The 26,014-nt window shown below is 43.9% G+C and overlaps 1 protein-coding gene across 1 annotated transcript in view; it reads right to left on the bottom strand.

Annotated features, from left to right (window-relative positions):
- Positions 1 to 26,014, bottom strand: part of LOC310731139 (ryanodine receptor 3) — a 417,468-nt gene that overhangs the window by 318,057 nt on the left and 73,397 nt on the right. The window contains 2 exon segments of the mRNA XM_083550556.1: positions 7,819 to 7,893; positions 9,441 to 9,534. Coding sequence (XP_083406682.1) covers positions 7,819 to 7,893; positions 9,441 to 9,534 — 169 coding nt within the window.

Here is a 26,014-nt window from a genome sequence, read left to right on the forward strand (position 1 = left end):
TATTTTATTTATTCATTTATAGCAATTTGTGTTTTTCTTTTCCAGTGTATGTGGCTGTGAATGTGACAGAGAAAGAGAAAGTTACAGAGTTTGTTCTGTTTTTTCTACCTTTTTTCACTTTTTTCATAGTTGTATCTGGGCACTCTGTTCACAGCTGTGGTCCTATTGTTTACACCAGGGATCAGCTGTTAGCATTCCACAAAACGGAGGTGCTACTCCAGGAAAAAAAACTGATGTGAGCTTAAAAGGAGAAGACAGGGGGAAACCGAACTGGTGCTCTTTGTTAGGCCAAAATGAGACATTACAGACCAACTCTTCCATCCACCATCATGGGGAATGTGAGATCTTTACCCAACACGATGGACGAGTTAGTTAATCTTACCCAGCATCAGATTGAATTCCGGGAGTGTAGCACTACAGACCAGTAGCACTGACCCCACATCTGAGGAAGCCGTTTGAGAGGCTTATGCTTACATATCTCTGACCTCTGGTGAGCCCATCAATGGATCCACTTTAGTTTGCCTACCAGCCAGGAATAGGCGTGTAGGACGCCGTCATCTCACTCCTTAATAGGGCTTTTCTACACCTGGAAAAGGCTGGGAGCAAAGTAAGAGTCATGATTTTTTACTTTTCTAGTGCTTTTAACACCATCCAACCTACGCTTCTAAAGAATAAGCCGGTGTACATGGGGTGGACCATCATCTTTCTACCTGTATACTGGAAACTGACCATGATATGTGAGGACTCATGGCTGTAAGTCTGACATGGTTGTCTGCAACACTGGAGCCCCACAAGGAATGGTCCTGGCTCTGTTCTGTTTCACTGTCTACACTGCAGACCTCATGTTCAGCTCAGCAAACTGTCACCTGCAGAGGCTCTCTGATGACTCTGCCATAATCGGCCTCATCACAGATGTTGATGACAATGGAGTACAAAGGACTGATCCAGGTCTTTAGGAACTGGTGCTAACAGAGCTGCCTCCAGATAAATTTTTAAGGGTAAACCAAAGAATTTGTGGTGAATTTCCGCAGGCACAAACACACCTCACTATCACCACTGAACATTAAGGAAAAGGTCATTGATAACGTGAACTCCTATAAATACCTGGGTGTTCATCAGACCAGCAAACAGTTCTAAAAAAAAGACAACACAAAAGCAATTTATTATAAAGCACAGAGCAGATTTTTTCTGCTGAGGAGATTAAGGTCTTTTGGAGTGCAGGGAGCACTACTGAACCATCTCTACTGCATACAGAAAGAGACTGGACAAGTTGATCAGATAGGCTAGCACAGTCCTGGGGATTCCCATGGACACTAGACAAGAGATGGGAGAAAGGAGGATGGTAGCTAAGTTGGAGAACAACTCTCACCACTTGTATGAAACAGTTAATATCTGAGCAGCTCCTTCAGTGACAGACTGTTACATTCTAAGTGTCTGAAGGAGCAATACCAAAGGTCTTTTCTTCTGCTGTTATTAGACTATACAATTAGAACTGCTCCCAGTGAACAGTCATCATCACGCACACTGTTATTACTGTTTATTTTAACTCTGCAATATCGATACCCTACATTTTTGTGCAATAACATCTGTGCAATAAAACCATTACTACCTAGTGCAATTTGTTAAACGTGTAACTACTGTATTGTTTGTTTCTTTTCTTTTGTATTTATACACTGTACTGTATATATTTGCATTATGTCTGTCTCTTATTTTAGAGTAGTCATTGTGCAGCTTGTATAGCAGTACAGATTTACTGTTATTTACTGTCCTACTGTCACAGTGTTTCCAGGTTTCCCTGAATGGACTGCAGCTCACCAGTACCAGCAGCCCCAGACCATGAAGCTACCACTACTATGCTTAACTGTAGGCAAGATACAATTTTTTGGTACTTCTCACCAGGGCATCGCAACACTTTATCTTAGTCTCATCAGACCATAGGACATGGTTCCAGTAATTGTTAGACAACTTGAGAAGACGCTTCCTTCTGGGATGACGGCCATGCAAACCAACTTGTTGCAGGGTGTGGCAAATGGTCTGAGCTCTGATACCTTTCTTTTCTGCAACCTCTAAAGCAATGCTGCCAGTCATGCATCTGTTTTATTGAAGCCAGCTTCTGCACCTGTCCCACAGTATGTGGACTCAACTTCTTTGATTAAAACTTTCGAGGCCTGTTCCGATTGAAACCCGTCTTGGAAACCTATATGACCCTGGCCACTGTACTGTAACTCAGTTGTAGTGTGTTACTGAGCTTCTTATAGCCTAGGCCATCTTTGTGGAGAGCAACGATTAAAATTCTCTTTGTTTTTTGCCATGAGGTGGCATGTTAACCATCCAGAGGTCAGTATGAAAGAATGAAGAACCATACAATTTGTCTATCTTGTATTAGAGAAGACAAATTGTAAGGTCCTGTCAAGCAGACAAAAACAAACTCAACTCCCACAGCAGTGGAGATATGTTACAGATGAAGAGGACATGTGGCTTTGCATGGTTAAACAAAGTACAGCTGATATTACTTGGGTTGTACTCAGTTTTGTTGCCAGCTATTATATTTATTAAAAAAAATTAAAAAAATAAAAATAAAAAAAAGAAAGAAAATATATATGTATATATATATATATATATATATATATATATATATATATATATATATATATATATATATATATATATACAGTGAGGAAAATAAGTATTTGAACACCCTGCTATTTTGCAAGTTCTCCCACTTAGAAATCATGGAGGGGTCTGAAATTGTCATCGTAGGTGCATGTCCACTGGGAGAGACATAATCTAAAAAAAAAAATACAGAAATCACAATGTATGATTTTTGTACTATTTATTTGTATGATACAGCTGCAAATAAGTATTTGAACACCTGAGAAAGTCAATGTTAATATTTGGTACATTAGCCTTTGTTTGCAATTGCAGAGGTCAAACGTTTCCTGTAGTTTTTCACCAGGTTTGCACACACTGCAGGAGGGATTTTGGCCCACTCCTCCACACAGATCTTCTCTAGATCAGTCAGGTTTCTGGCCTGTCACTGAGAAACATGGAGTTTGAGCTCCCTCCAAAGATTCTCTATTGGGTTTAGGTCTGGAGACTGGCTAGGCCACGCCAGAACCTTGATATGCTTCTTACAGAGCCACTCCTTGGTTATCCTGGCTGTGTGCTTCGGGTCATTGTCATGTTGGAAGACCCAGCCTCGACCCATCTTCAATGCTTTAACTGACGGAAGGAGGTTGTTCCCCAAAATCTCGCAATACATGGCCCCGGTCATCCTCTCCTTAATACAGTGCAGTCGCCCTGTCCCATGTGCAGAAAACACCCCCAAAGCATGATGCTACCACCCCCATGCTTTACAGTATTAAATAAGTATTTGAACACCCTGCTATTTTGCAAGTTCTCCCACTCAGAAATCATGGAGGGGTCTGAAATTGTCATCGTAGGTGCATGTCCACTGGGAGAGACATAATCTAAAAAAAAAAATACAGAAATCACAATGTATGATTTTTGTACTATTTATTTGTATGATACAGCTGCAAATAAGTATTTGAACACCTGAGAAAGTCAATGTTAATATTTGGTACATTAGCCTTTGTTTGCAATTGCAGAGGTCAAACGTTTCCTGTAGTTTTTCACCAGGTTTGCACACACTGCAGGAGGGATTTTGGCCCACTCCTCCACACAGATCTTCTCTAGATCAGTCAGGTTTCTGGCCTGTCACTGAGAAACATGGAGTTTGAGCTCCCTCCAAAGATTCTCTATTGGGTTTAGGTCTGGAGACTGGCTAGGCCACGCCAGAACCTTGATATGCTTCTTACAGAGCCACTCCTTGGTTATCCTGGCTGTGTGCTTCGGGTCATTGTCATGTTGGAAGACCCAGCCTCGACCCATCTTCAATGCTTTAACTGACGGAAGGAGGTTGTTCCCCAAAATCTCGCAATACATGGCCCCGGTCATCCTCTCCTTAATACAGTGCAGTCGCCCTGTCCCATGTGCAGAAAACACCCCCAAAGCATGATGCTACCACCCCCATGCTTTACAGTATTAAATAAGTATTTGAACACCCTGCTATTTTGCAAGTTCTCCCACTCAGAAATCATGGAGGGGTCTGAAATTGTCATCGTAGGTGCATGTCCACTGTGAGAGACATAATCTAAAAAAAAAAATTCCAGAAATCACAATATATGATTTTTAAACTATTTATTTGTTTGATACAGCTGCAAATAAGTATTTGAACACCTGTCTATCAGCTAGAATTCTGACCCTCAAAGACCTGTTAGTCTGCCTTTAAAATGTCCACCTCCACTACATTTATTATCCTAAATTAGATGCACCTGTTTGAGGTCATTAGCTGCATAAAGACACCTGTCCACCCCATACAATCAGTAAGAATCCAACTACTAACATGGCCAAGACTACAAAACTGTCCAAAGACACTAGAGACAAAATTGTACACCTCCACAAGGCTGGAAAGGGCTACGGGGAAATTGCCAAGCAGATTGGTGAAAAAAGGTCCACTGTTGGAGCAATCATTAGAAAATGGAAGAAGCTAAACATGACTGTCAATCTCCCTCGGACTGGGGCTCCATGCAAGATCTCACCTCGTAAGGTCTCAATGATCCTAAGGAAGGTGAGAAATCAGCCCAGAACTACACGGGAGGAGCTGGTCACTGACCTAAAAAGAGCTGGGACCACCGTTTCCAAGGTTACTGTTGGTAATACACTAAGACGTCATGGTTTGAAATCATGCATGGCACGGAAGGTTCCCCTGCTTAAACCAGCACATGTCCAGGCAAGTCTTAAGTTTGCCAATGACCATTTGAATGATCCAGAGGAGTCATGGGAGAAAGTCATGTGGTCAGATGAGACCAAAATAAAACTTTTGGGTCATAATGCCCCTAAACGTGTTTGGAGGAAGAAGAATGATGAGTACCATCCCAAGAACACCATCCCTACTGTGAAGCACGGGGGTGGTAGCATCATGCTTTGGGGGTGTTTTTCTGCACATGGGACAAGGCGACTGCACTGTATTAAGGAGAGGATGACCGGGGCCATGTATTGAGAGATTTTGGGGAACAACCTCCTTTCCTCAGTTGGAGCATTGAAGATGGGTCGAGGTTGGGTCTTCCAACATGACAATGACCTGATGCACACAGCCAGGATAACCAAGGAGTGGCTCTGTAAGAAGCATATCAATGTTCTGGCGTGGCCTAGCCAGTCTCCAGACCTAAACCCAATAGAGAATCTTTGGAGGGAGCTCAAACTCCGTGTTTCTCAGTGACAGGCCAGAAACCTGACTGATCTAGAGAAGATCTGTGTGGAGGAGTGGGCCAAAATCCCTCCTGCAGTGTGTGCAAACCTGGTGAAAAACTACAGGAAACGTTTGACCTCTGCAATTGCAAACAAAGGCTACTGTACCAAATATTAACATTGACTTTCTCAGGTGTTCAAATACTTATTTGCAGCTGTATCATACAAATAAATAGTTTAAAAATCATACATTGTGATTTCTGGATTTATTTTTTTAGATTATTATCTCACAGTGGACATGCACCTACAATGACAATTTCAGACCCCTCCATGATTTCTAAGTGGGAGAACTTGCAAAATAGCAGGGTGTTCAAATACTTATTTTCCTCACTGTGTATATATATATATATATATATATATATATATATATATATATATATATATATATATATATATATATTTCAAAACTATAAGGTCATAATGAGCCCAGCTTTCAGGCTGAGGGTGACCAGAAGTGGGTGAATGATCTGAATCTATTCTTTAACAGATTTGATCAGCTACCCTCCCCTGCCCCCATCCAGTCCCCCCTGCTGCAATCCCCATTCTCTGCTTCCACAGCAAGCAGCTCCAGCCCCACCCTTTCTCTGCACTGCTATCAGCTCACAGTCAATACACAACACACCTAACTTCCCCCCTGCCAATTCCCTCCAGTCAACACTCCAACCAATACACACTACCCCTCACAGAAGCCCAGGTGAGAATGGAGCTCAGGAAGATCAAAGCGAGGAAGGCTGCGGGCCCAGACGGCATCGGCTCCAGGCTACTTAAGACCTGTGCAGACCAGCTGTGCGGCATATTGCTGTACTTGTTTGACCTGAGCCTGAAGCTGGGAAAGGTGCCACTGATATAAAAAAATATCCTGCGTGGTGCCTGTTCCAAAGACGTCACGCCCAAAAGGCTTTGGAGACTATCGACCAGTAGCACTGACCTCGCATCTGAGGAAGACATTGGAGAGGCTGGTGCTCACTCATCTCCGACCTCTGGTGAGTCCATCAATGGATCCACTTCAGTTTGTTTACCAACCTGGCATTGGAGTGGAAGACGCAGTCATCCTCCTCCTAAATCGGGCTGTTTCCCACCTGGAAAAAGCTGGGAGCACTGTGAGAGTCATGTTTTTTGACTTCTCTAGTGCTTTTAACACCATCCAACCTGCGCTCCTGAGGGATAAGATGGTGTACATGGGAGTGGACCATCATCTGTCTGCCTGGATACTGGACTACCTCACAGACCGACCACAGTATGTGAGGACTCGTGACTGTGAGTCCGACATAATTGTCTGCAACAATGTAGCCCTGCAGGGAACAGTTCTAGCCCCGTTTCTCTTCACCGTCTACACTGCAGACTTCATTTTTAGCTCAGCAACCTGTAACCTACAGAAGTTCTCTGATGACTCTGCCATCTTCGGTCTGATCACGGATGATGATGACAGAGAGTACAGAGGACTTATACAGAACTTTGTGGACTGGTGCCAACTGGAGCTGCCTCCAGATAAATGTGTGAAAAACCAAAGAACTAGTGGTGGATTTCCATACGCACAAACAAACTTTATCACCAGTGAACATTCAGGGAAAGAACATTGTGAGAGTGGACTCTTACAAATACCTGGGTGTTCACCTAAACAACAAACTGGACTGGACAGACAACACTAAGGCAATTTATAAGAAAGGGCAGAGCAGACTCTTTCTGCTGAGGAGACTAAGGTCTTTTGTGCAGGGAGTGCAGGGAGAGCTACTGAAGACCTTTTTTGTCTCTGTGGTGGCCTCAGCCATATTTTATGGTGTGGTCTGCTGGGGCAGCAGTATCTCTACAGCAGACAGGAAGAGACTGGACAAGCTGATCAGGAAGGCCAACTCAGTCCTGGGGATTCCCCTGGACACTGTACAAGAGGTGGAAGAAAGGAGAATGGTAGCAAAACTATCATCATTGCTGGAGAATGTCTCTCACCCACTGTATGTAATCGTTTCATCGTTGAGCAGCTCCTTCAGTGACAGACCAGTTACATCCTAAGTGTCTGAAGGAGCGTTACAGAAGGTCTTTTCTCCCTGCTGCTATTAGACTTTACAATCAAAGCTGATTCCAGTAAACCAGTCACCATAATACACACTGTTATTACTGTTTAACTGTGTAACAACATTACCTGTCTGCAATATTACCTGCAACATGTGCAATATTACCTGCAATACGTGCAATACCACCTGTGTGCAATACTACCTGCAATACGTACTTTTTCCCCCTTATTTGTATTTATACATTGTACTGTGTATATACTGTATATTATAGTATGTGTATATATTTTTTTATATATATTTGCATTTATTTTTATTTATTTCCTTTGCTGCTGTAACAAAGAAATTTCCCCACTGTGGGACGAATAAAGGTATATCTTATCTTATCTTATATATAGAGACACACATACATTTATTTATTTATTAATTAAACATTTACCTATTAAGGAAAACAAGCAAGGTTTCACAAAATCATTGCCAGTGTGAAGTGGAAGACACCCACCTGATCCGTAGAGGCTCCACTCTCCAAAGAGATCTGGCCTTGGCCCCAACTTTCCCTGTCTCATAGTTGACTATTCTGTTATACACACACACGCACAAACATACACAAAAAAAAAAACATCATTACACTGTATGTGAGTAGATTATACCCACATACGTGTACACATACAGTGAGTAATTTAATCAGCTGTTGGGTTTTTGATGAATTGCACATTATTTAAATTGAAACTTCAAAAGCATCTTGATTAATATTTTACAACTAGATATCTTGAATAATTTCATGCCTATGATAAACTTAATATTTTCTGCATAGGCTTAAAATTAATCATGATAGAACACCATGCTCCAAATCCCGAGATTATACCTTCTAATGTGACAGTTATGACGATTTTCAGCAACAAGACAGAGAAGTCATACCTGACAAACATTTAATCCTGCATCTCTAACCTATAAATAGTCACTAATGATTCTAAGAAAGATGAAACATAACAGTTCTTCAATGGCTTTGAGGAAGTTATCAAGGCTGTTACCTTGGCCATGACCCAGTTCAGCAGGCCTGTATTCTCTTTATTTTGCTCTATCTCAACATTATGCTATAAATAGCCAAACAGCTACTGCTTTTTTTTTTTTTTTTTTTATGTTCACTCTGATGTCTGAAGCAATAATGATATGTGGCTTCATTGAAAAGGGAATGATTGGAAATAAAATTGCTTGATTAATAATTCAAGTTGAATCTTAAAATCAAATAAACCCATATGTGCTATTTGAACATTCTATTCCACATTTAATCCCAGTTTGTTTAATCATTAATTTTACTTTCCACCAAATTTTGGATTACTGCTGTGCATATACTTGCTCCAATGGTGAGCCATCAGGGCCAGAAAGAACTATAATCCTGGGGGTTTCTGTGGTTAGAAAACTGTCATTTTATGACAGATATGATAGAGATGTATACATGGAAGCTGTGGCTGCTGTAAAAGGACACCCCTTAGTCATTACTGCTTAGAAGTTAAATTGTGTTTATTGGGTTTCTTGCTTTAGTAATGGCATTCAATCTTGCTGCATCAGATACCTGTCTGTCATGCAGTGCTAAATTATAGTATGTTTCTGTATAGTATTGCTTTTGGTATTGCTGTTGATTGGGCAATATTTATGACATGGATCTGGTAACCCTTATAATAACACCTGGCCAAAGTTTGCCCTCTGATTATTAAATACGTCTGATTTTACTGCTAACTTATGCAAAAGCTTGTCATCAAGGCCCTTTGACCAGCCCTGATTTGTCAGCTCACATTTAAAAAGCAAATCTCAAACAAGTGAATACAAATAGATAATTTTGATTACAATCATCATGCAGGCTAATGTTCTTCTACTGATTATGCAGTAATTTAATCAGCTGTTGGGTTTTTTGTTTAATTGCACACTGATTAAATTGAAACTGCAAAAGAAAATGTCCTTTCTTGTTAAAAAAACAAAAAAAACACTTCACTTGGTCAGAATAAGTCACGTACTCATCACGTTATTGCATGTGACCTATCCAGTCTTAATATGTAATATGTGATTACATATCACATTGACATATCCAGTCTTTCAACAATGCAGGCTAAAATGTAAGCATACTACCTTTGCTGTTCCTCGCTCTGGTCCAAGCCTGGGATCGTCAAAACATCATCATGTCCATGGAACAAACGCATCACATGACCACCAAGGAGATATCCTACAGGACAACAGGACAAATTAATGACCAAAGCAGAACCTCTTCTGTGAGATTGTTCAGTGACAGAGTTCTGGACGCCGCCATCCAGCTAGACAGGCTAGCCGCATTTCGTGCCGACAGAAACACAGCTCTGTGCGTTGTTTATATGTGTGTGTTTATATCAACACAAATTGGTGCAAGAACTATGTGCTTGTCTCACGCTATTGCTCATTACTAGTGGAGTTTGTGACTGTAAGATGCAAGCCATTTTATTTACCACGGTATTTACCACTGTTTTCATTGTCGGAATGTACATTCCCCCAGCGCTAATGCTAAGGAGGCACTGTGTGAACTCTATTTCAACCTACATATTGCTCACCCCGACGGATTGTTTATTATCGCCGGAGATTTCAACCATGCGAATCTCAGGACTGTGCTTCCTAAACTCCATAACATGGGGTCTTTGCAACGAGAGGAGTAAACACGCTGGATCTTGTTTACACAAACATTCCCTTTGCGTATCGCACAAAGCTCCGCCCCAACTCGGCAACTCAGACCACATCTCTGTTATGTTAATTCCAGCATACAGGCCGCTCGTTAGATGCTCTAAACCGGTTCTGAAACAGGTGAAAACCTGGCCGGCAGGAGACACCTTTGCTCTTCAGGACTGTTTTGAGTGCACTGACATGTTTAGGGAGGCTTGAAGGAGAACACATTAGTGACCAGCTACATCAGCAAGTGCATTGATGACGTGACCATCTCCAAGACCATCACTACATGCTCCAACCAGAAGCCGTGGATGACCGCAAAAGTGCGTGCACTGCTGAAACAAAGAGACTCCGCCCTCAGAGCAGGGGACAAGATGGCCTTAAGAACAGCAAGGGCCAAACTGTCCCGTGCCATCAGAGAGGCGAAGCGCACATGCCAAGAGAATCCACAGCCACTTCAAGAACGGCGGAGACATGTGGCAGGGCATCCAGGCGATTATGAACTACAAGACAACTTCACCTGCTTGTGACTGTGACACCTCCCTCCCAGATGCGATGAATGACTTCTACGCCCTGTTTGAGGTACAAAACAACGTAGAGGCGAGGAAGACCAACACCCCCTGTGTAGCAATGCACAGCTCAAACATCATCTGCAAGAACGTAATTCAGCATACAGAGAGGAGGTGGAACAGTTAACAGCCTGGTGTGAAGCCAACAACCTGTCTCTGAACAATGACAAAACCAAAGAGATGGTTGTGGACACAGTGGCCATTCTCCACTGATCCTCAATGGAGACAGTCATCTAGCGAATAACCGCATCTGGTCACTCTACACCAGCTCCAACACCAAGAAAGCCTAGCAGCGTCTCTACTTTATGAGAAGGCTGAGGAAAGCTTATCTCCCTCACCCGTCCTGACCATGTTCTACAGAGGTACCACTGAGAGCATCTTGAGTAGCTGCATCACTGCCTGGTTTGGAAACTGCACCATCTTGGAAATGCAAGACCCTACAGAGGATCGTGAGGACAGCTGAGATCATCGGAGTGTCTTTCCCCCTCCATCACAGACATTTACACCACACGCTGCATCCGCAAAGACAACAGCATTGTGGACGACCCCACACACCCCTCACACACACTCTTCACCCTCCTGCCATCAGGAAAGCAGTTCCAAAGCATTCGGGCTGTCACATCAAGACTGTGCAACAGCTTTTGTCCGCAAGCCATCATGCTCCTCAACACAGAACTAAACTAAAACTCGCGCACACACACACACACACACACACACACACACACACACACACACAGTGCAAGCTGAACCCAACACACACATTACTCATCTCAATCCACTTCACCACCATTTATTTAATATTTATACTTAACTATATTATACCGTTTACATGCAGTTTTTTGCACCTCTTGACTGCTGCTACTGCTGTTTTTGCACTGCATTGTGTCTGTGAGATATCCTTGATCACTAGCCAAAATAGCCCTGTGGAATTGTAAGATATCCTTGATCACTAGTGGTAATAAACTTGTCCTACATTATGTTGACCCAGAACATTAAGTTCTTGTCTTTATTTTCTATTTTAACGTGCCCAAACTGTCGCCTTTTGGTATGCGCTAATCTGCGTTTTGTTGCTTCTCCTAACGAATAACATGACCCAATATGGAGTTGTTATCGTCAACCGTTTTTCTGTTTGCACACACACTGACCTTCCCATCCCCTTTGCTATGGTATATATTCGTGTGTGGCACAGTAAAGCTTCAGAACGTCTCTCTAAAAAGTCTGACTCGTGTGTTTCATTGAGACTTCCCCATATACGTAGGATAGCAGAGATCGAGAGAAAAGGCTAAATATACAGAGTATACAGTAGGTTTACTGTTTGGTGCTATTTTGTGTTATCTGTCCCACAGTGTGTTGTGTTGCCTGTCTGCACTGTTTGCACTCGGTTGCACTTGATGCACTTTATGTAGCTTTATGTTGTTTAGTGTAGGACCAGGGTTCTGGAAGACTTGACATAAATAGCTCATGCTGGCCTAAAGCTGCACGTGAAGAAATGTCAACTGATGCAGAAAGCAGTGACTTTTCAAGGCCACAATATGAGTGCAGAGAGAGTGGCCACTGATGATCAGAAGTCTTCGGCAGTCCACAGTTGGCCAGCCCTGTGCAGCCATAGGTAGTTGCGGGCTTTTTTGGGTCTAGCATTACATCGGAAATTTGTTCCTGGATTTGCGATTGTGGCTGCTCCCCTACAACAGGAAAGAAAGAAATTGCAGCGGTTTCAGTGGAGGACAGCTCAGCAGCAGGCATTAGATTACCTGAAGGAGGCCTTGTGTCATGCCCCAGTTTTGATGAGTCTATTCAGACATTCATCCTAAACACAATGCCAGTAATATAGGCCTGAGCACAGTTCTTTCTCAAGACAGGACGGGTGGCTTTTTGAATAGAACACTTGCACGAGTTTCAATTTATAATTCAGCTTCGGAAGTGGAAAGTCATTAGAATGTCAACGAGTTGTCCAGATGCACCTGTGGGGCTACTTGTGCACAATGTGAGCAGCTAACAGAATACACTGGGCAGGAAATGCAGATGGAGGCATCTTCTTTTGGGATACTACTGGATTTAGATCTAGCGTGGGCTGCTGAACAGCAAAAGGACGCTGAGCTCCAGGTGTTCATCAACTGGGTGGAATCAGGGCTAAGGCCTGCATAGGTGGAGTTTGCACGGTGGTCTGGGGTTTTCCATAGATTGTCTGGGTTGGGGTGGGGAAGGGAAAGGAAAGGTTAGTTTGGGCCGGAGAGAAGAGGAATGGGGAATCCTCCGTGTTTTTTTGGTTTAGGGAAAATAATGACACCTCCTAATACCCATGTTCATATATTGTAAAGTTCAGGAAATAAACAGCAGTCGTTGGGCTACAAGACCATCAGATTGTTGCCTTGGCCATATGTTTTGGGTCATTGTTATACTGGAAGACCCATCCATTTTGACTGAGGCCAAAAGGTTCTCACCCAAGATTCTGCAGTGCATGGCCCTGTTTATGTGGTGAAATCCTTTTGTACCCTTAGCAGAGAAACGGCCACAAAGCAGAATCATTCCTCCTCCATGTTTGACAGTGTCAATGGTGTTTTTGGGGTCACATTCAGCATTTCTCCTCCTTCAAACTATTCAGGCCTTCAGACAGGCCTGTTATTGTCCATTATTGAGCAGAAAGACCTTGGTGTGTTACCAATGGTTTTCTTGGTGACTGTGGTCCCAGCTCCCTTGAAATCATTAACAAGCTTCTCCCATGTAACTTGGGGTGATCCTTCAAATTACTCAATCATCCTTACCCCATGAGATAAAATTTTGCTTACAGCTCCAGAACAAGGGCATTTATCTTGTATTTCTTCCATTGTCAAATTATCGTGCCAACAGTGGTATCTTTCACACCAAGCTTCTTGCTGATGGTCTTGTAGGCCATTTCAGCCTTGTGCAGGTCTACAATCTTGTCCCTGACATCCTTTGATAAGTCTTGCCCATGGTGGTGGAGAGGTTTGAATGGAAGAGGTTGATTCTGTGACTGGTGACAGAAGTTGGTATTGCGAGTTCTTACTTAAAGGAACAGGACTCATTTGGGTGTCAGGGAGTCAGAATTCTTGCTGTTCGGTAAGGGATTGGTAAATTCTTATTTTAACTCGATCATATACAAAATAATTTACAGCGGGGAAAATAAGTATTTGACACATCAGCATTTTTATCAGTAAGGGGATTTCTAAGTGGGCTATTGACACAAAATTTCCACCAGATGTAGCCATCAAGCTAAATATTGAATTAATACAAAGAAATCAGAACATTTAAGTATACATGTTGAGTCATAATAAATAAAGTGAAATGACACAGTGAATAAGTATTGAACACACTTTATTTAGTACTTTGTAGAAAAGCCTTTGTTGGTTATTACAGCTTCTAGACGCCTCTTGTATGGAGAGACCAGTCGTCTGCATTGCTCAGGAATGATTCTGGCCCATTCTTCCACACAAATGGTCTTTAAATCTTTAAGGATTCTTGGCCCTTTTTTATAATCTTTGATCTTTAGTTGTCTCCATAGATTTTCTATGGGATTTGAGTCAGGTGATTGACTGGGCCTTTCAAGCAACTTGATTTTCTTTCTTTGAAACCACTTCATTGTTTCCTTGGCCTTGTGTTTGGGATCATTGTCTTGCTGAAAGTCACCCTGCCTGCACACTTTTCTTCACTTTTCTAACACACTCTCCATTACTTTGCACTGTTGACCCCAGGTACCTGAACTCCAACTACTTTACCTCTCCTCCCTGCAACCGCACCGCTCCACTGCCCTCCCTCTCATTCACACACATGTACTCTGTCTTACTCCTACTGACTTTATTCCCCTGCTCTCCGGCACGTACCTCCACCTCTCCAGGCTCTTCTCAACCTGCTTTCCACTCTCACCACAAATCACAATATCATCCAAAAACATCATAGTCCAGGGAGACTACTGTCTGACCTCGTCCATCAACGTGTCCATCACCACTGCAAACAGGAAAGGGCTCAAAACTGATCCTTGATGCAGTCCAACCTCCACCTTAAACCAGTCTGTCATTCCTACTGCACACTTCCTGTGACATAGCTACTGCACACTTCCTGTGACATAGCTTGTGACGTAGCTTCCTGTGTTTGACTTGTTTACCGCGAGTTCCGTGTTTGTATTTCTCTCGCCGTTTTCAAACAAACTTTACTATTTATCTATTCTTTTTTTTCTTTCCTCTTTTAATAATACTAAATAGTTTTTGTCTTCCTGACTTGTGCCTGTAGTTAGTTAACTCGACTATCCCAAGGACGTCTCCCCCACCACCACCACCACTGGCCTTCGAGATCTCGACCGAGAACCGCTTCGCCCCTCTCCGCGAGACGGAACGCGATACTGTGATTCTTGGTAATTCCATCGTCCGGCATGTCCGCGCTACCGGAGCCAAAGGTAAGGTGCACACTCGCTGTTTTCCTGGTGCTCGTGTTCTCGATGCCGCTGCACAGGTACCCGCGATCCTGAACGAGAACTTCGGAGCGGTTGTTCTTCATGCCGGAGTGAACGACATCAGGCTGAGGCAAACGGAGATCTTTAAGAGGGATTTCAGGATCCTTGTGGAGACGGTAGCACATCGCCCACAACGAGGATCATAGTGTCAGGACCTCTTCCCACTTGCCAGCGAGGGGCTAAGAAGTTTAGTAGACTCCTTGCACTAAATGAATGGTTACAGTCATGGTGTCGAGAGCACAAACTTCTCTTTATTAATAACTGGAAATAACAGAAATAATCTTATTGCAGTTAAAACTGAAAAATGTCAGATAACACAAAATTCAAAAGTTTGGTCTTTTAAACATTAGATCACTCGCACCCAAAGCACTGATTGTAAATGAGATGATCACAGATAATCTCTCATTACTCTGTTTTACTAAAACCTGGATTAAACCAGGTAATTATATGGGTCTAAACAAGTATACACTGTCAGGATATGTTTATAAGCATAAGCCCCATCAGACTGGTCGTGGGGGTGGTGTAGCAACCATTTCTAGTGCCTCTCTTAATGTTAGTCAGAGATTAGAATTCAGTTTTGCATAAAAAACTCGCTCTGGTCATCGTGTACAGACCCCCAGGGCACTACGCTGATTTTCTTCAAGAGTTTGCTTGTTTTCTTTCAGACCTCTTAATAAATTTTGATAAAGTGTTGCTTGTAGGAGATTTTAATATTCATGTAGATGATGCAAACAATGCGCTAGGATTATCATTTGTCGACTTATTAAACTCTTTTGGGGTTAAACAAAACGTCAACGGACCAACTCACCGTTTTAACCACACATTAGACTTAATAATATCCCACGGAGCAGACGTCACTGATATAGATATTTTACCTCAGAGTGATGACATCATAGACCATTATCTCATACTGTACACACTACCGGTAGAGCAGATTAGCCGTGTTTCACCACGTTATCGACCTGGTAGGACTATTTTTCCGACCACTAAGGACAGATTCATAAATAACAACATAGACCTTATCCTCACTAGCACATTAGACACTGTTGCCCCTATCCAGTTAAAAAAGGTTAGAGAACAAGCACCTGCACCATGGTATAATAGTCATATGCATGCCCCCAAGAAAACAGTCTGTTATCTGGAGAGAAAATGGAGGAAACTAAATTGGAGGTATTTAGAATTGCGTATAAACACAGTATGCTCAGCTACAGACAGGCGCTAAAAGCTGCTAGAGTTGAACACCTAAGCAAACTCATAGAAAACAACAAAAACAATCCCAGGTTCCTTTTCAGTACAGTAGCTAAATTAACTACAAACCAGGTATCTGAAAAATGTGTTCCATCACAGTTTAGTAGTGAGGACTTTATGAATTTCTTCACTGAAAAAAATTAGAAAAACAATGGTGGCGGTCCAACCTCTGACAGCATCTCCTGACACAATCTCACCTACAACTCCACATCTACACTGTTTTACATGTATAGGACAGGAAGAGTTGTATAATGTTATTACCAAAGCTAAATCAACAACATGTCAGGGAGATCCCATTCCAACTAATCTACTGAAGGAAGTGTTATATACAACTGGTGTGCCTCTTCTCAATATTATTAACTACTGACTATCGTTAGGTCACGTCTCTAAAGCTCTCAAGTTAGCAGTTATTAAGCCCCTCATTAAGAAACCTAATCTGTATCCAAACACGCTATTGAATTACAGACCCATTTCAAATCTCCCATTTATGTCTAAGATTTTAGAAAAGATTGTTGCTGCCCAGTTATGTTCCCACTTGCAAGAGAACAATATCTTTGAAGAGTTTCAGTCAGGTTTTACGCCCCATAATAGCACAGAAACTGCTCTAGTCAAAATCACTAATAACCTGACCAAGGCTTCATCTCGCTGTTAGTTTTACTAGATCTTAGTGCTGCATTCGACACTATAGACCATGATCTCCTCCTAGATTGCTTACAGAATTACATCGGCATTCAGGGACAGGCATTAAGTTGGTTTAAATCCTACGTGTCTTTTAACACGCTACAATCTGTCACGTTCCCTGAGATCTCAAAACTCTGGACTTCTAGTAGTTCCTAGAATAGCAAAGTCCACTAAAGGCGGTAGAGCATTCTTACATTTAGCTCCTAAACTTTGGAACAGTCTTCCTGACAGTGTTCGGGGCTCAGACACACTCTTCCAGTTTAAGTGCAGATTAAAAACTTATCTCTTTAGCAAAGCCTACACATAACATACGTCTCACATCATAACCTTGTGCTCCAAAACATTTGATCACATGCACATTATCAACTTGTGCTGTTAATGTCTGATAGTTCAGGTTATAGGATCCAAGGCAGATGCAAAAAGAGCAGGGGAGAAAAGCTGTGCAGAGCTGAATCGGGGAGCCGATTCAGGAAGTCGATTCAGGGAGCCGATTCAGGGAGCCGATGTGCGCGGAGGGTGAGGATGCCGAGCCGGAAGTTGGGGCGCGTTCAGCGCGAGCCGGAAACTGAAACGCTCAGCGTTCAGCGCGAGCAGAGCAGAGCCAAGCCAGAAGCCGGAGCACGTTCAGCGCGAGCAGAGCAGAGCCGAGCAGGAAACCAGAGCGCGTTTAGCGCGAGCAGAGCAGAGCCGAGCCAGAAACCGGAGCGCGTTCAGCGCGAGCAGAGCAGAGCCGAGCCGGAAACCGGAGCGCGTTCAGCGCGAGCAGAGCAGAGCCGAGCCGGAAACCGGAGGACAGAATGGTCAGGTCAGAAACAAAAGAACAAACAAAACAAAGAATACGCTGGAGAGTGATCAGGGCAAGCCTAAAGACAATCTGGCACTTTCTGGAGGATTCAGGCATCCTTATAAGTGCCAGAAAATTAGACGCCATTTCCGTGCAGCTGGTTGGGAGGTGGCGTTTCCTCTGTGATTGAGGCGGTAATGCCTGCAGTGCTCAAGCGGGCTGACAGTACCCCCCCGTCCAGGGCGGCCCCGGACGCCCCAACAGGCTGCCCCGGGTGGGCCCGATGAAAGCCAGCAATCAGGTCAGGGTCCAGGATAAAGCGGGAGGGGACCCTGGAGCATTCCTCAGGACCATAGCCCTCCCAATCCACAAGGTACTGAAGGCCCCGACCACGACGAAGGGAGCGGAGCAGGCGGCGCACGGTGTAGGCAGGACCCCCATCAACGACCCGGGCGGGCGGAGGGGGTCTGGCGGAGGGCATCAGGGAGCAGGCCCGAACGGGTCGAACCCTAGACACATGAAATGTAGGGTGGACCCGGAGTGCCCTGGGGAGCCTGAGGGCCACGGGATTGACGACCTTGGACCTCGGCAGCGTCAGAGGAAAAGGGCGGCAGAAGGAACGGTGGACCGGGGTTCCTGGTTGGAGAAAATTGGCGGCAGGAAACCGTGGACCACCTGGAAAGGCGCAAGTCCCGTGGCAGCAGTGGGAAGAGTGTTATGGGCATACTCAATCCACAAAAGTTTGTCCGACCAGGAGGAGGGTTCCCGACTGCAAAGGAGGCGGAGACCAGTTTCAAGATCCTGGTTGAGTCTCTCGGTCTGTCCGTTCGTCTGGGGGTGAAACCCAGATGAGAGGCTGGTCAAGATGCTCAGGAGGCGGCAGAACTCCCTCCAAAACTGCGCCGAGAATTGGGCTCCGCGGTCCGAGACGATATCTCTGGGGAAACCATGGAGGCAAAATATGTGCTGGAGGGCCAGCTTGGCGGTTTCCTTGGCAGATGGCAGCTTGGGTAGAGCGATGAAGTGGCCCATCTTAGAAAACCGATCAATGACCGTTGTGACGACCGTGTTGCCATTGGAAACGGGCAGCCCGGTAACGAAGTCCGTGGCAATGTGCGACCACAGGCGTTTCGGGATAGGAAGGGGCCGAAGAAGACCTTGGGGGCAGCCACGAGGGTTCTTGTGTTGGGCACAGTCGGGGCAGGCTGCGACAAAGTACCGGGTGTCCTTTACCATGGAAGGCCACCAGAAGCGTGCCTAGACCAGGGGACAGGGCCCCTGTCTCGGGCATTCTTGACCCGCTCCTCCAAGGCGAGACTAAGGGTGTGGACCGACACAGACTTGGCAAGGATGGTCTCTGGGCATGGCTCCTCCTCCTCCAGGGCATGAACTCTAGAGAGCGCATCAGGCTTGACATTCCGGCTCCCAGGCCGGTACGAAAAAAAGAACTGGAAGCGGCCAAAGAAAAGGCCCCATCTAGCCTGTCGGGGGTTGAGTCGCTTAGACGATTGGAGGTACTCAAGGTTGCGATGATCCGTCCAGACCAGAAAGGGGACCTCCGCACCCTCCAACCAATGGCGCTATTCCTCCAAGGCCAGTTTGACAGCAAGGAGCTCCCTCACCCACCGGGTAGTTACGTTCCGAGGAGCTAAGGCGCCTCGGATCCGGATATTACCGGCTGAAAGCAGGTATCCCAGGAACAAGGTATGTGAGCTGTGGAACTCACATTTCTCGGGTTTTACGTAGAGCCCGTTCTTGAGAAGTCTCTCCAAGACCTGACACACCTGCCAGACGTGTTCGTACATGGAATGGGAGAAGATCAAGATATCATCTAGGTAGACAAACACGAACGTATTGAGCATGTCACGGAGGACCTCGTTGACTAGAGCCTGAAAGACGGCCGGGGCGTTGGTTAGGCCGAACGGCATGACGAGGTACTCGTAATGACCGGCTGGGGTATTGAAGGCGGTCTTCCATTCATCCCCCTCCCTGATACGCACCAGGTGGTACCCGTTGCGTAGATCCAGCTTAGTGAAGATCGTGGCACCATGCAGGAGCTCGAACGCCGAGGCCATAAGCGGCAAGGGGTAACGGTTCCGGACAGTGATCGCATCAAGACCCCGGTAGTCAATACATGGCCGTAGGGACTTATCCTTCTTTTCAACTAAGAAGAAACCTGCCCCAGCTGGGGAGAAGGATGGTCGGATGATACCTGCTGCCAGGGACTCCCGGATATACAGGTTCATGGCAGTCCTCTCTGGGGCGGATAACTGATACAGGCGCCACCTAAGGGGACTGGCTCCGGGGAAGCAGTTTGATGGCACAGTCAAAGTGCCGGTGGGGAGGCAGGGAGGTAGCCAAGGCCTTACTGAATACGCGCGCAAGGCCATGATAGATTGCAGGAACCGATGCTAAATCGGAATGCTCAGGAGTGACAGCCGGCAGTGGTTTGGGTGGAGAGAGAGCAAGGCAGTGGCCGAAGCAATGCACACCCCAATCCAGAATACGCCCTGTCATCCAATCAACACGTGGGTTGTGTTTCTAAAGCCAAGGGAACCCGAGCATAATGGGGGCTTGGGAAGAGGAGATGACCAGGAAGGAAAGCCACTCCTGATGTCGTTCCCCCACTGACATGAGTAGAGGCTTAGTGCGGCGCGTGGCCCGGCCTAAAAGGCTGCCGTCCAGGACTCTGATCAGCAGAGCTTCAGGTAGGGGTTCCATGGGAACCAGCAGTTGCTGGGCAAGCTTGAGGTCGATGAATTCGGCATCAGCCCCAGAGTCGACGAAGGCAGCCAATTCCGTGCCTCCGGGGCCAACCTGAAGGTGGACCAAGATAGTGGGTTTGGAGGGAGCGGGGAAGGAGTGGCTTGTGGGTGCTCCCCCCTTTACCGACGAGCATTGCCTTTTACTGGGCAGGATGCGGCCATGTGCCCTTTACCTTCGCAGTAGAGGCATAGACCTAGAGACCGACGTTTCTCCTTCTCAGCGGGGGTCAGATGGTGGCGTCCTATCTCCATGGCTTGCGGCCCAGTTGATTCAGGGAGCCGATTCAGGGAGTCGATTCAGGGAGTCGATTCAGGGAGCCGATGTGCGCGGAGGGTGAGGATGCCGAGCCGGAAGTTGGGGCGCGGTCAGCGCGAGCCGGAAACCGAAACGCACGTTCAGCGCGAGCAGAGCCGAGCCGAAAGCCGGAGCGCGTTCAGCGCGAGCAGAGCAGAGCAGAGCCGATCCGGAAACCGGAGGACAGAATGGTCAGGTCAGAAACAAAAGAACAAACAAAACAGAGAATACGCTGGAGAGTGATCAGGGCAAGCCTAAAGACAATCTGGCACTGTCTGGAGGATTCAGGCGTCCTTATAAGTGCCAGAAAATTAGACGCCATTTCCGTGCAGCTGGTTGGGAGGGGGCGTTTCCTCGGTGATTGAGGCGGTAATGCCTGCAGTGCTCAAGCGGGCTGACAGTTAATACAATAAACAGCAGCTATGCTAATTTCTCTCCACTGCTTCTCTTTCTCTTCCCATCCCAAGGCATCCTGAGGTTTGGCCAGCTCCAGTCACGTCCCACCTCATTAAGTTAATAAACCTTTGAAGAAGTAGATGCCAAACTCGCAAACACCCCCTACCATCTAGGGATGTACCAGTGCCAATTGGATCCCACTACATGTGTGGAGTTTTGACATTGGACCTCCTGGAGTGTTTAAAGGCTCTGGCATGTGATGATCACAAATGTTGAGCTCAGTGGCTCCTACTTTTATAACCATAAAAACTGTATAAGACTGTAGAAAGAACATTATAATCTTATAATCTTAATATAATCTTATACTCCAGTACTCATGTTAGTTCTCACTCTCCAGTGTTCTGTATTGTTGAAAATTTATGATCAAACTCTTGATGTCACCCGAATGAGGATGGGTTCCCCTTTTGAGTCTGGTTTCTTTCAAGGTTTCTTCCTTATAACATCTAAGGGAGTTTTTCCTTGCCAAAGTCGCCACGGCTTGCTCATCAGGGATAAATGCACTACATTCACCTTGACTGTTGATTTCTGTAAAGCTGCTTTAAGACAATGTCTGTTGTGAAAAGCGCTATAGAAATTAACTTGACTTGACTTGACTGCTGTAACACTGTCCTCATTCATGTCCTGCACCACCCTCACATACTTCACACATGACTTCCTCATACAGTATGTAGCCTCTGAGCAGGGGTCATTTAGTCCCAGGCATTCCTTTTAACCCTTGACATCTGTATTTCAATCAAAGGATGAGCACCACGGCTTACACTTTCATTGGGGGTTTTCATGACACAGTGTCATACCCCCACACCAAAGATACAAACAGGATAATCTCTGACCTCTCCAGCTGACTTCAAAGCAGCATTCAAATGATAACACAAGCCAGTCCCTATACATTACATAGTACACACACACACACACACACACACACACACACCACCCCGAAAGCCAGAAAACCCGCCTTGGCCTCTCTGGTTGACTTCACAGGGACCCTCAAACCATAAAACAATAAAACCATAAAACACACACACACACACACACACACACACCCCCCCCACACACACACACACACACAAACACACACACCACAAGAAAGCATTCTTTTATTAATTAAATAATAAATAAAATGTTCCACATTAAATTAAATAAAACTATATCTTGTATGTATTTTCTTTTGCAAATAAACCTAGTGTTTAACTCTACCTCAACAATAGTTACACTTTAAAGGTTTATTAATGTGCCTCTGCTTTATTGCTGTCTTCTTTTTAAGGCTTGATGTCAAAGTCGATTAAAATGATCTGCTCTTTACTTTCCTAACAAGTGTGCATTTTATATACCAGAATATAACATTGTATTAACATAAGTCATACTGGTATCCGTATATTAATGTACCTCTGTTTTAATGCTGTCTTTTCTTTTCATGTTTGATATCAAAATGATCACAAAATTATCTGTTCCCTATTTTCGAAACAATGGTGCATTTTATCTGATCATGAAATGCACCATACTGTCTTAATACACTTTGAATAAAACTTTAAGTTCTCTAAAGAAAGTATAAACCGGGAACCCGCGCCCACAAACGCATGAACAAAGGAAGTTTCTCCCTCCAAGAAAACTCAGGCTAGCATTGGTCATTCCGCCAAAGATGGGTGTGGTTCGGGACCTTTAAAATATCTCAAACCCAACTAATCGGGGCTCTCTCGGAAAGGGCTCGGACGCTCGTAAGCTCGGAGGCCCGGAGGCTCAGAACAGCTAAAAAAAAAAAAAAAAAAACTTTTTGAGATCTTCCAGCAAGCTTGACCTTCAAGAACAACAACTGCTCTGATCTTCAGGAGAACCTGGAAGAACATCTGTCTCCCTCCTAACCGACTCTTCAAAGATTTCTTTTTTCTACCGCATCCGGACTCTTGTGCAACAAGCCAACGCAAGTAACCGTTTTACCAACCAGTCTAAATGCGTGTTTAAGCATGAACCCCTTAATTTTAATGTGAATTTGAATTTCTTGATGATTCTTGTTTAGGTTGTGGTTAATTTTGAAGATTAAGCTTGCTATTTCTTTTCTTTCTTTCTCTCTTTTCTTCTTTTCCCTTCTCTTCCTCCTTTTTTCTATTTTTAACTTTTGTTTATTTTTATTCTCATTTTAATTTTCTTTATTTCTTTTTGTATGTTTGTGTAGTTAGCTTTATGTTGTGTTTGTCTCATTCATTAAACGCCGTATTTTTCATAAGTGTCTCTGAGTGCCGCTCACATTTCAAAGTTCCTGCAACATTTGATCTGATTATGTACATTAATGCTCTATCAATTGTATGGTATAAGGTAAAGGGGGGTCGCGTCTTTCTTGGCCGGGGAGATACCTCTTTTATAGAATTAATAAAAGATTATACTGTCTGTTCGGCGGACGAACAGACCAAATAAGTGTAACGTTAATTCCATTACCGTCAAATCAACTTTATTTAAATATTTAGGAATAATTATAACCCGTTATAATTACTCATAAATATTTCCCTTTTTGCAAGCTGAATTCGCTACAAGTACCACAACACCTCTCTCAGCACCCTGTCATTCACTTTCTCTAAATCTACACAATGCAACTCCTTCTGACCTTCTCTATACTTCTCCATCATTTGTCGATTTACTAAGCTCTTTTGGAGTTAAACAAAACGTCACCAGACCAACCCACCGTTTTAACCACACACTAGACTTAATAATATCCTACGGAGCAGACGTCACTGATATAGATATTTTACCCCAGAGTGATGACATCACAGACCATTATCTCCTACTGTACACACTACCTGTAGAGCAGATTAACCGTGTTTCACCACGGTATCGACTTGGTAGGACTATTATTCCAACCACTAAGGACAGATTCATAAATAACCTGCCTGATTTATCTCAGTTTCACATTAAACCCATAACTGCTGATCATCTTGATGAGATGGCGAACAACATAGACCTTATCCTCACTAGCACTTTAGACACTGTTGCCCCCATCCGGTTAAAAAAGGGTCGAGAACAAGCACCTGCACCTTGGTATAATAGTCATACGCATGCCCTAAAGAGAACAACACCTAATCTGGAGAGAAAATGGAGGAAAACTAAATTGGAGGTATTTAGAATTGCGTATAAAGACAGTATGCTTAGCTACAGACAGGCACTAAAAGCTGCTAGAGCTAAACACCTGAGCAAACTCATAGAAAATAACAAAAACAATCCCAGGTTCCTTTTCAGTACAGTCGCTAAATTAACAACAAATCAGGGATCTGAAAAATGTGTTCCATCACAGTTTAGTAGTGAAGACTTTATGAATTTCTTCACTGAAAAAATAGATAACATTAGAAAAACAATTGTGGCAGTTCAACCTCTGACAGCATCTCCCGACACAATCGTACTTACAACCCCACAACTACACTGTTTTACATGTATAGGACAGGAAGAGCTGTATGATGCTATTATGAAAGCTAAATCAACAACATGTCAGTTAGATCCAATTCCCACTAAACTACTGAAGGAAGTGTTATATACAGCTGGTGAGCCTCTTCTTAATATTATTAACTCCTCACTATCGTTAGGTCATGTCCCTAAATCCCTCAAGTTAGCAGTTATTAAGCCCCTCATTTAAAAACCTAATCTGGATCCAAACACGCTATCGAATTACAGACCAATTTCAAATCTCCCATTTATGTCTAAGATTTTAGAAAAGATTGTCGCTGCCCAGTTATGTAACCACTTGCAGGAGAACAATATCTTTGAAGAGTTTCAGTCAAGTTTTAGGCCCCATCATAGCACAGAAACTGCTCTAGTTAAAATCACTAATGACCTGTTTTTAGCTTCAGACCAAGGCTACATCTCCCTATTAGTTTTACTAGATCTTAGTGCTGCGTTCGACACTATAGATCATGATCTTCTCCTCGATCGCTTACAGAATTACATCGGTATTCAGGGACAGGCATTAAGCTGGTTTAAATCCTACCTGTCCAATCGTTACCATTTCGTAGATTTAAATGGAGAGCTATTCAGGATAATGCTAGTAAATTATGGCGTGCCACAAGGGTCAGTTCTAGGACCCCTGCTTTTTACAATATACATGCTTCCATTAGGAAATATTATTAGAAGGCATGGAATTAGCTTCCATTGTTATGCTGATGATACCCAGCTATATATTTCATCCAAACCAGGCGATACAGCTCAATTAGCTCGCATAACTGAGTGTGTTGAAGAAATAAGAGATTGGATGACCCAAAACTTTCTGCTATTAAATTCTGATAAAACGGAGATTTTGCTCATCGGCCCAAAAAATAGTACACAGAAGCTCCAGCATCTCAGCCTGCATTTAGACGGTTGTTCTGTAACTACTAGTTCAATGGTAAAAGACCTGGGAGTTATTTTAGACAGCAACTTATCTTTTAAAAATCACATCAATCAAGTTACAAAAACAGCCTTCTTTCACCTTAGAAATATTTCTAAGCTAAGAAATATGTTATCTATATCTGATGCAGAGAAGCTCGTCCATGCGTTTATGACCTCTAGAATAGACTACTGTAATGCATTACTAGGTGGATGTCCTGCATCATTAATAAACAAGCTTCAGTTAGTTCAGAATGCCGCAGCAAGAGTTCTTACTAGGTCAAGAAAATACGATCATATAACCCCAATCTTATCGTCCCTACATTGGCTTCCTATTAAGTTTCGAATAGACTACAAACTACTGCTACTCACTTATAAAGCACTAAATGGTTTGGCTCCCATGTATCTATCC

Source organism: Silurus aristotelis, assembly GCF_946808225.1.
Source record: "Silurus aristotelis genome assembly, chromosome: 9".
In the NCBI taxonomy this organism is placed as follows: domain Eukaryota; kingdom Metazoa; phylum Chordata; class Actinopteri; order Siluriformes; family Siluridae; genus Silurus; species Silurus aristotelis.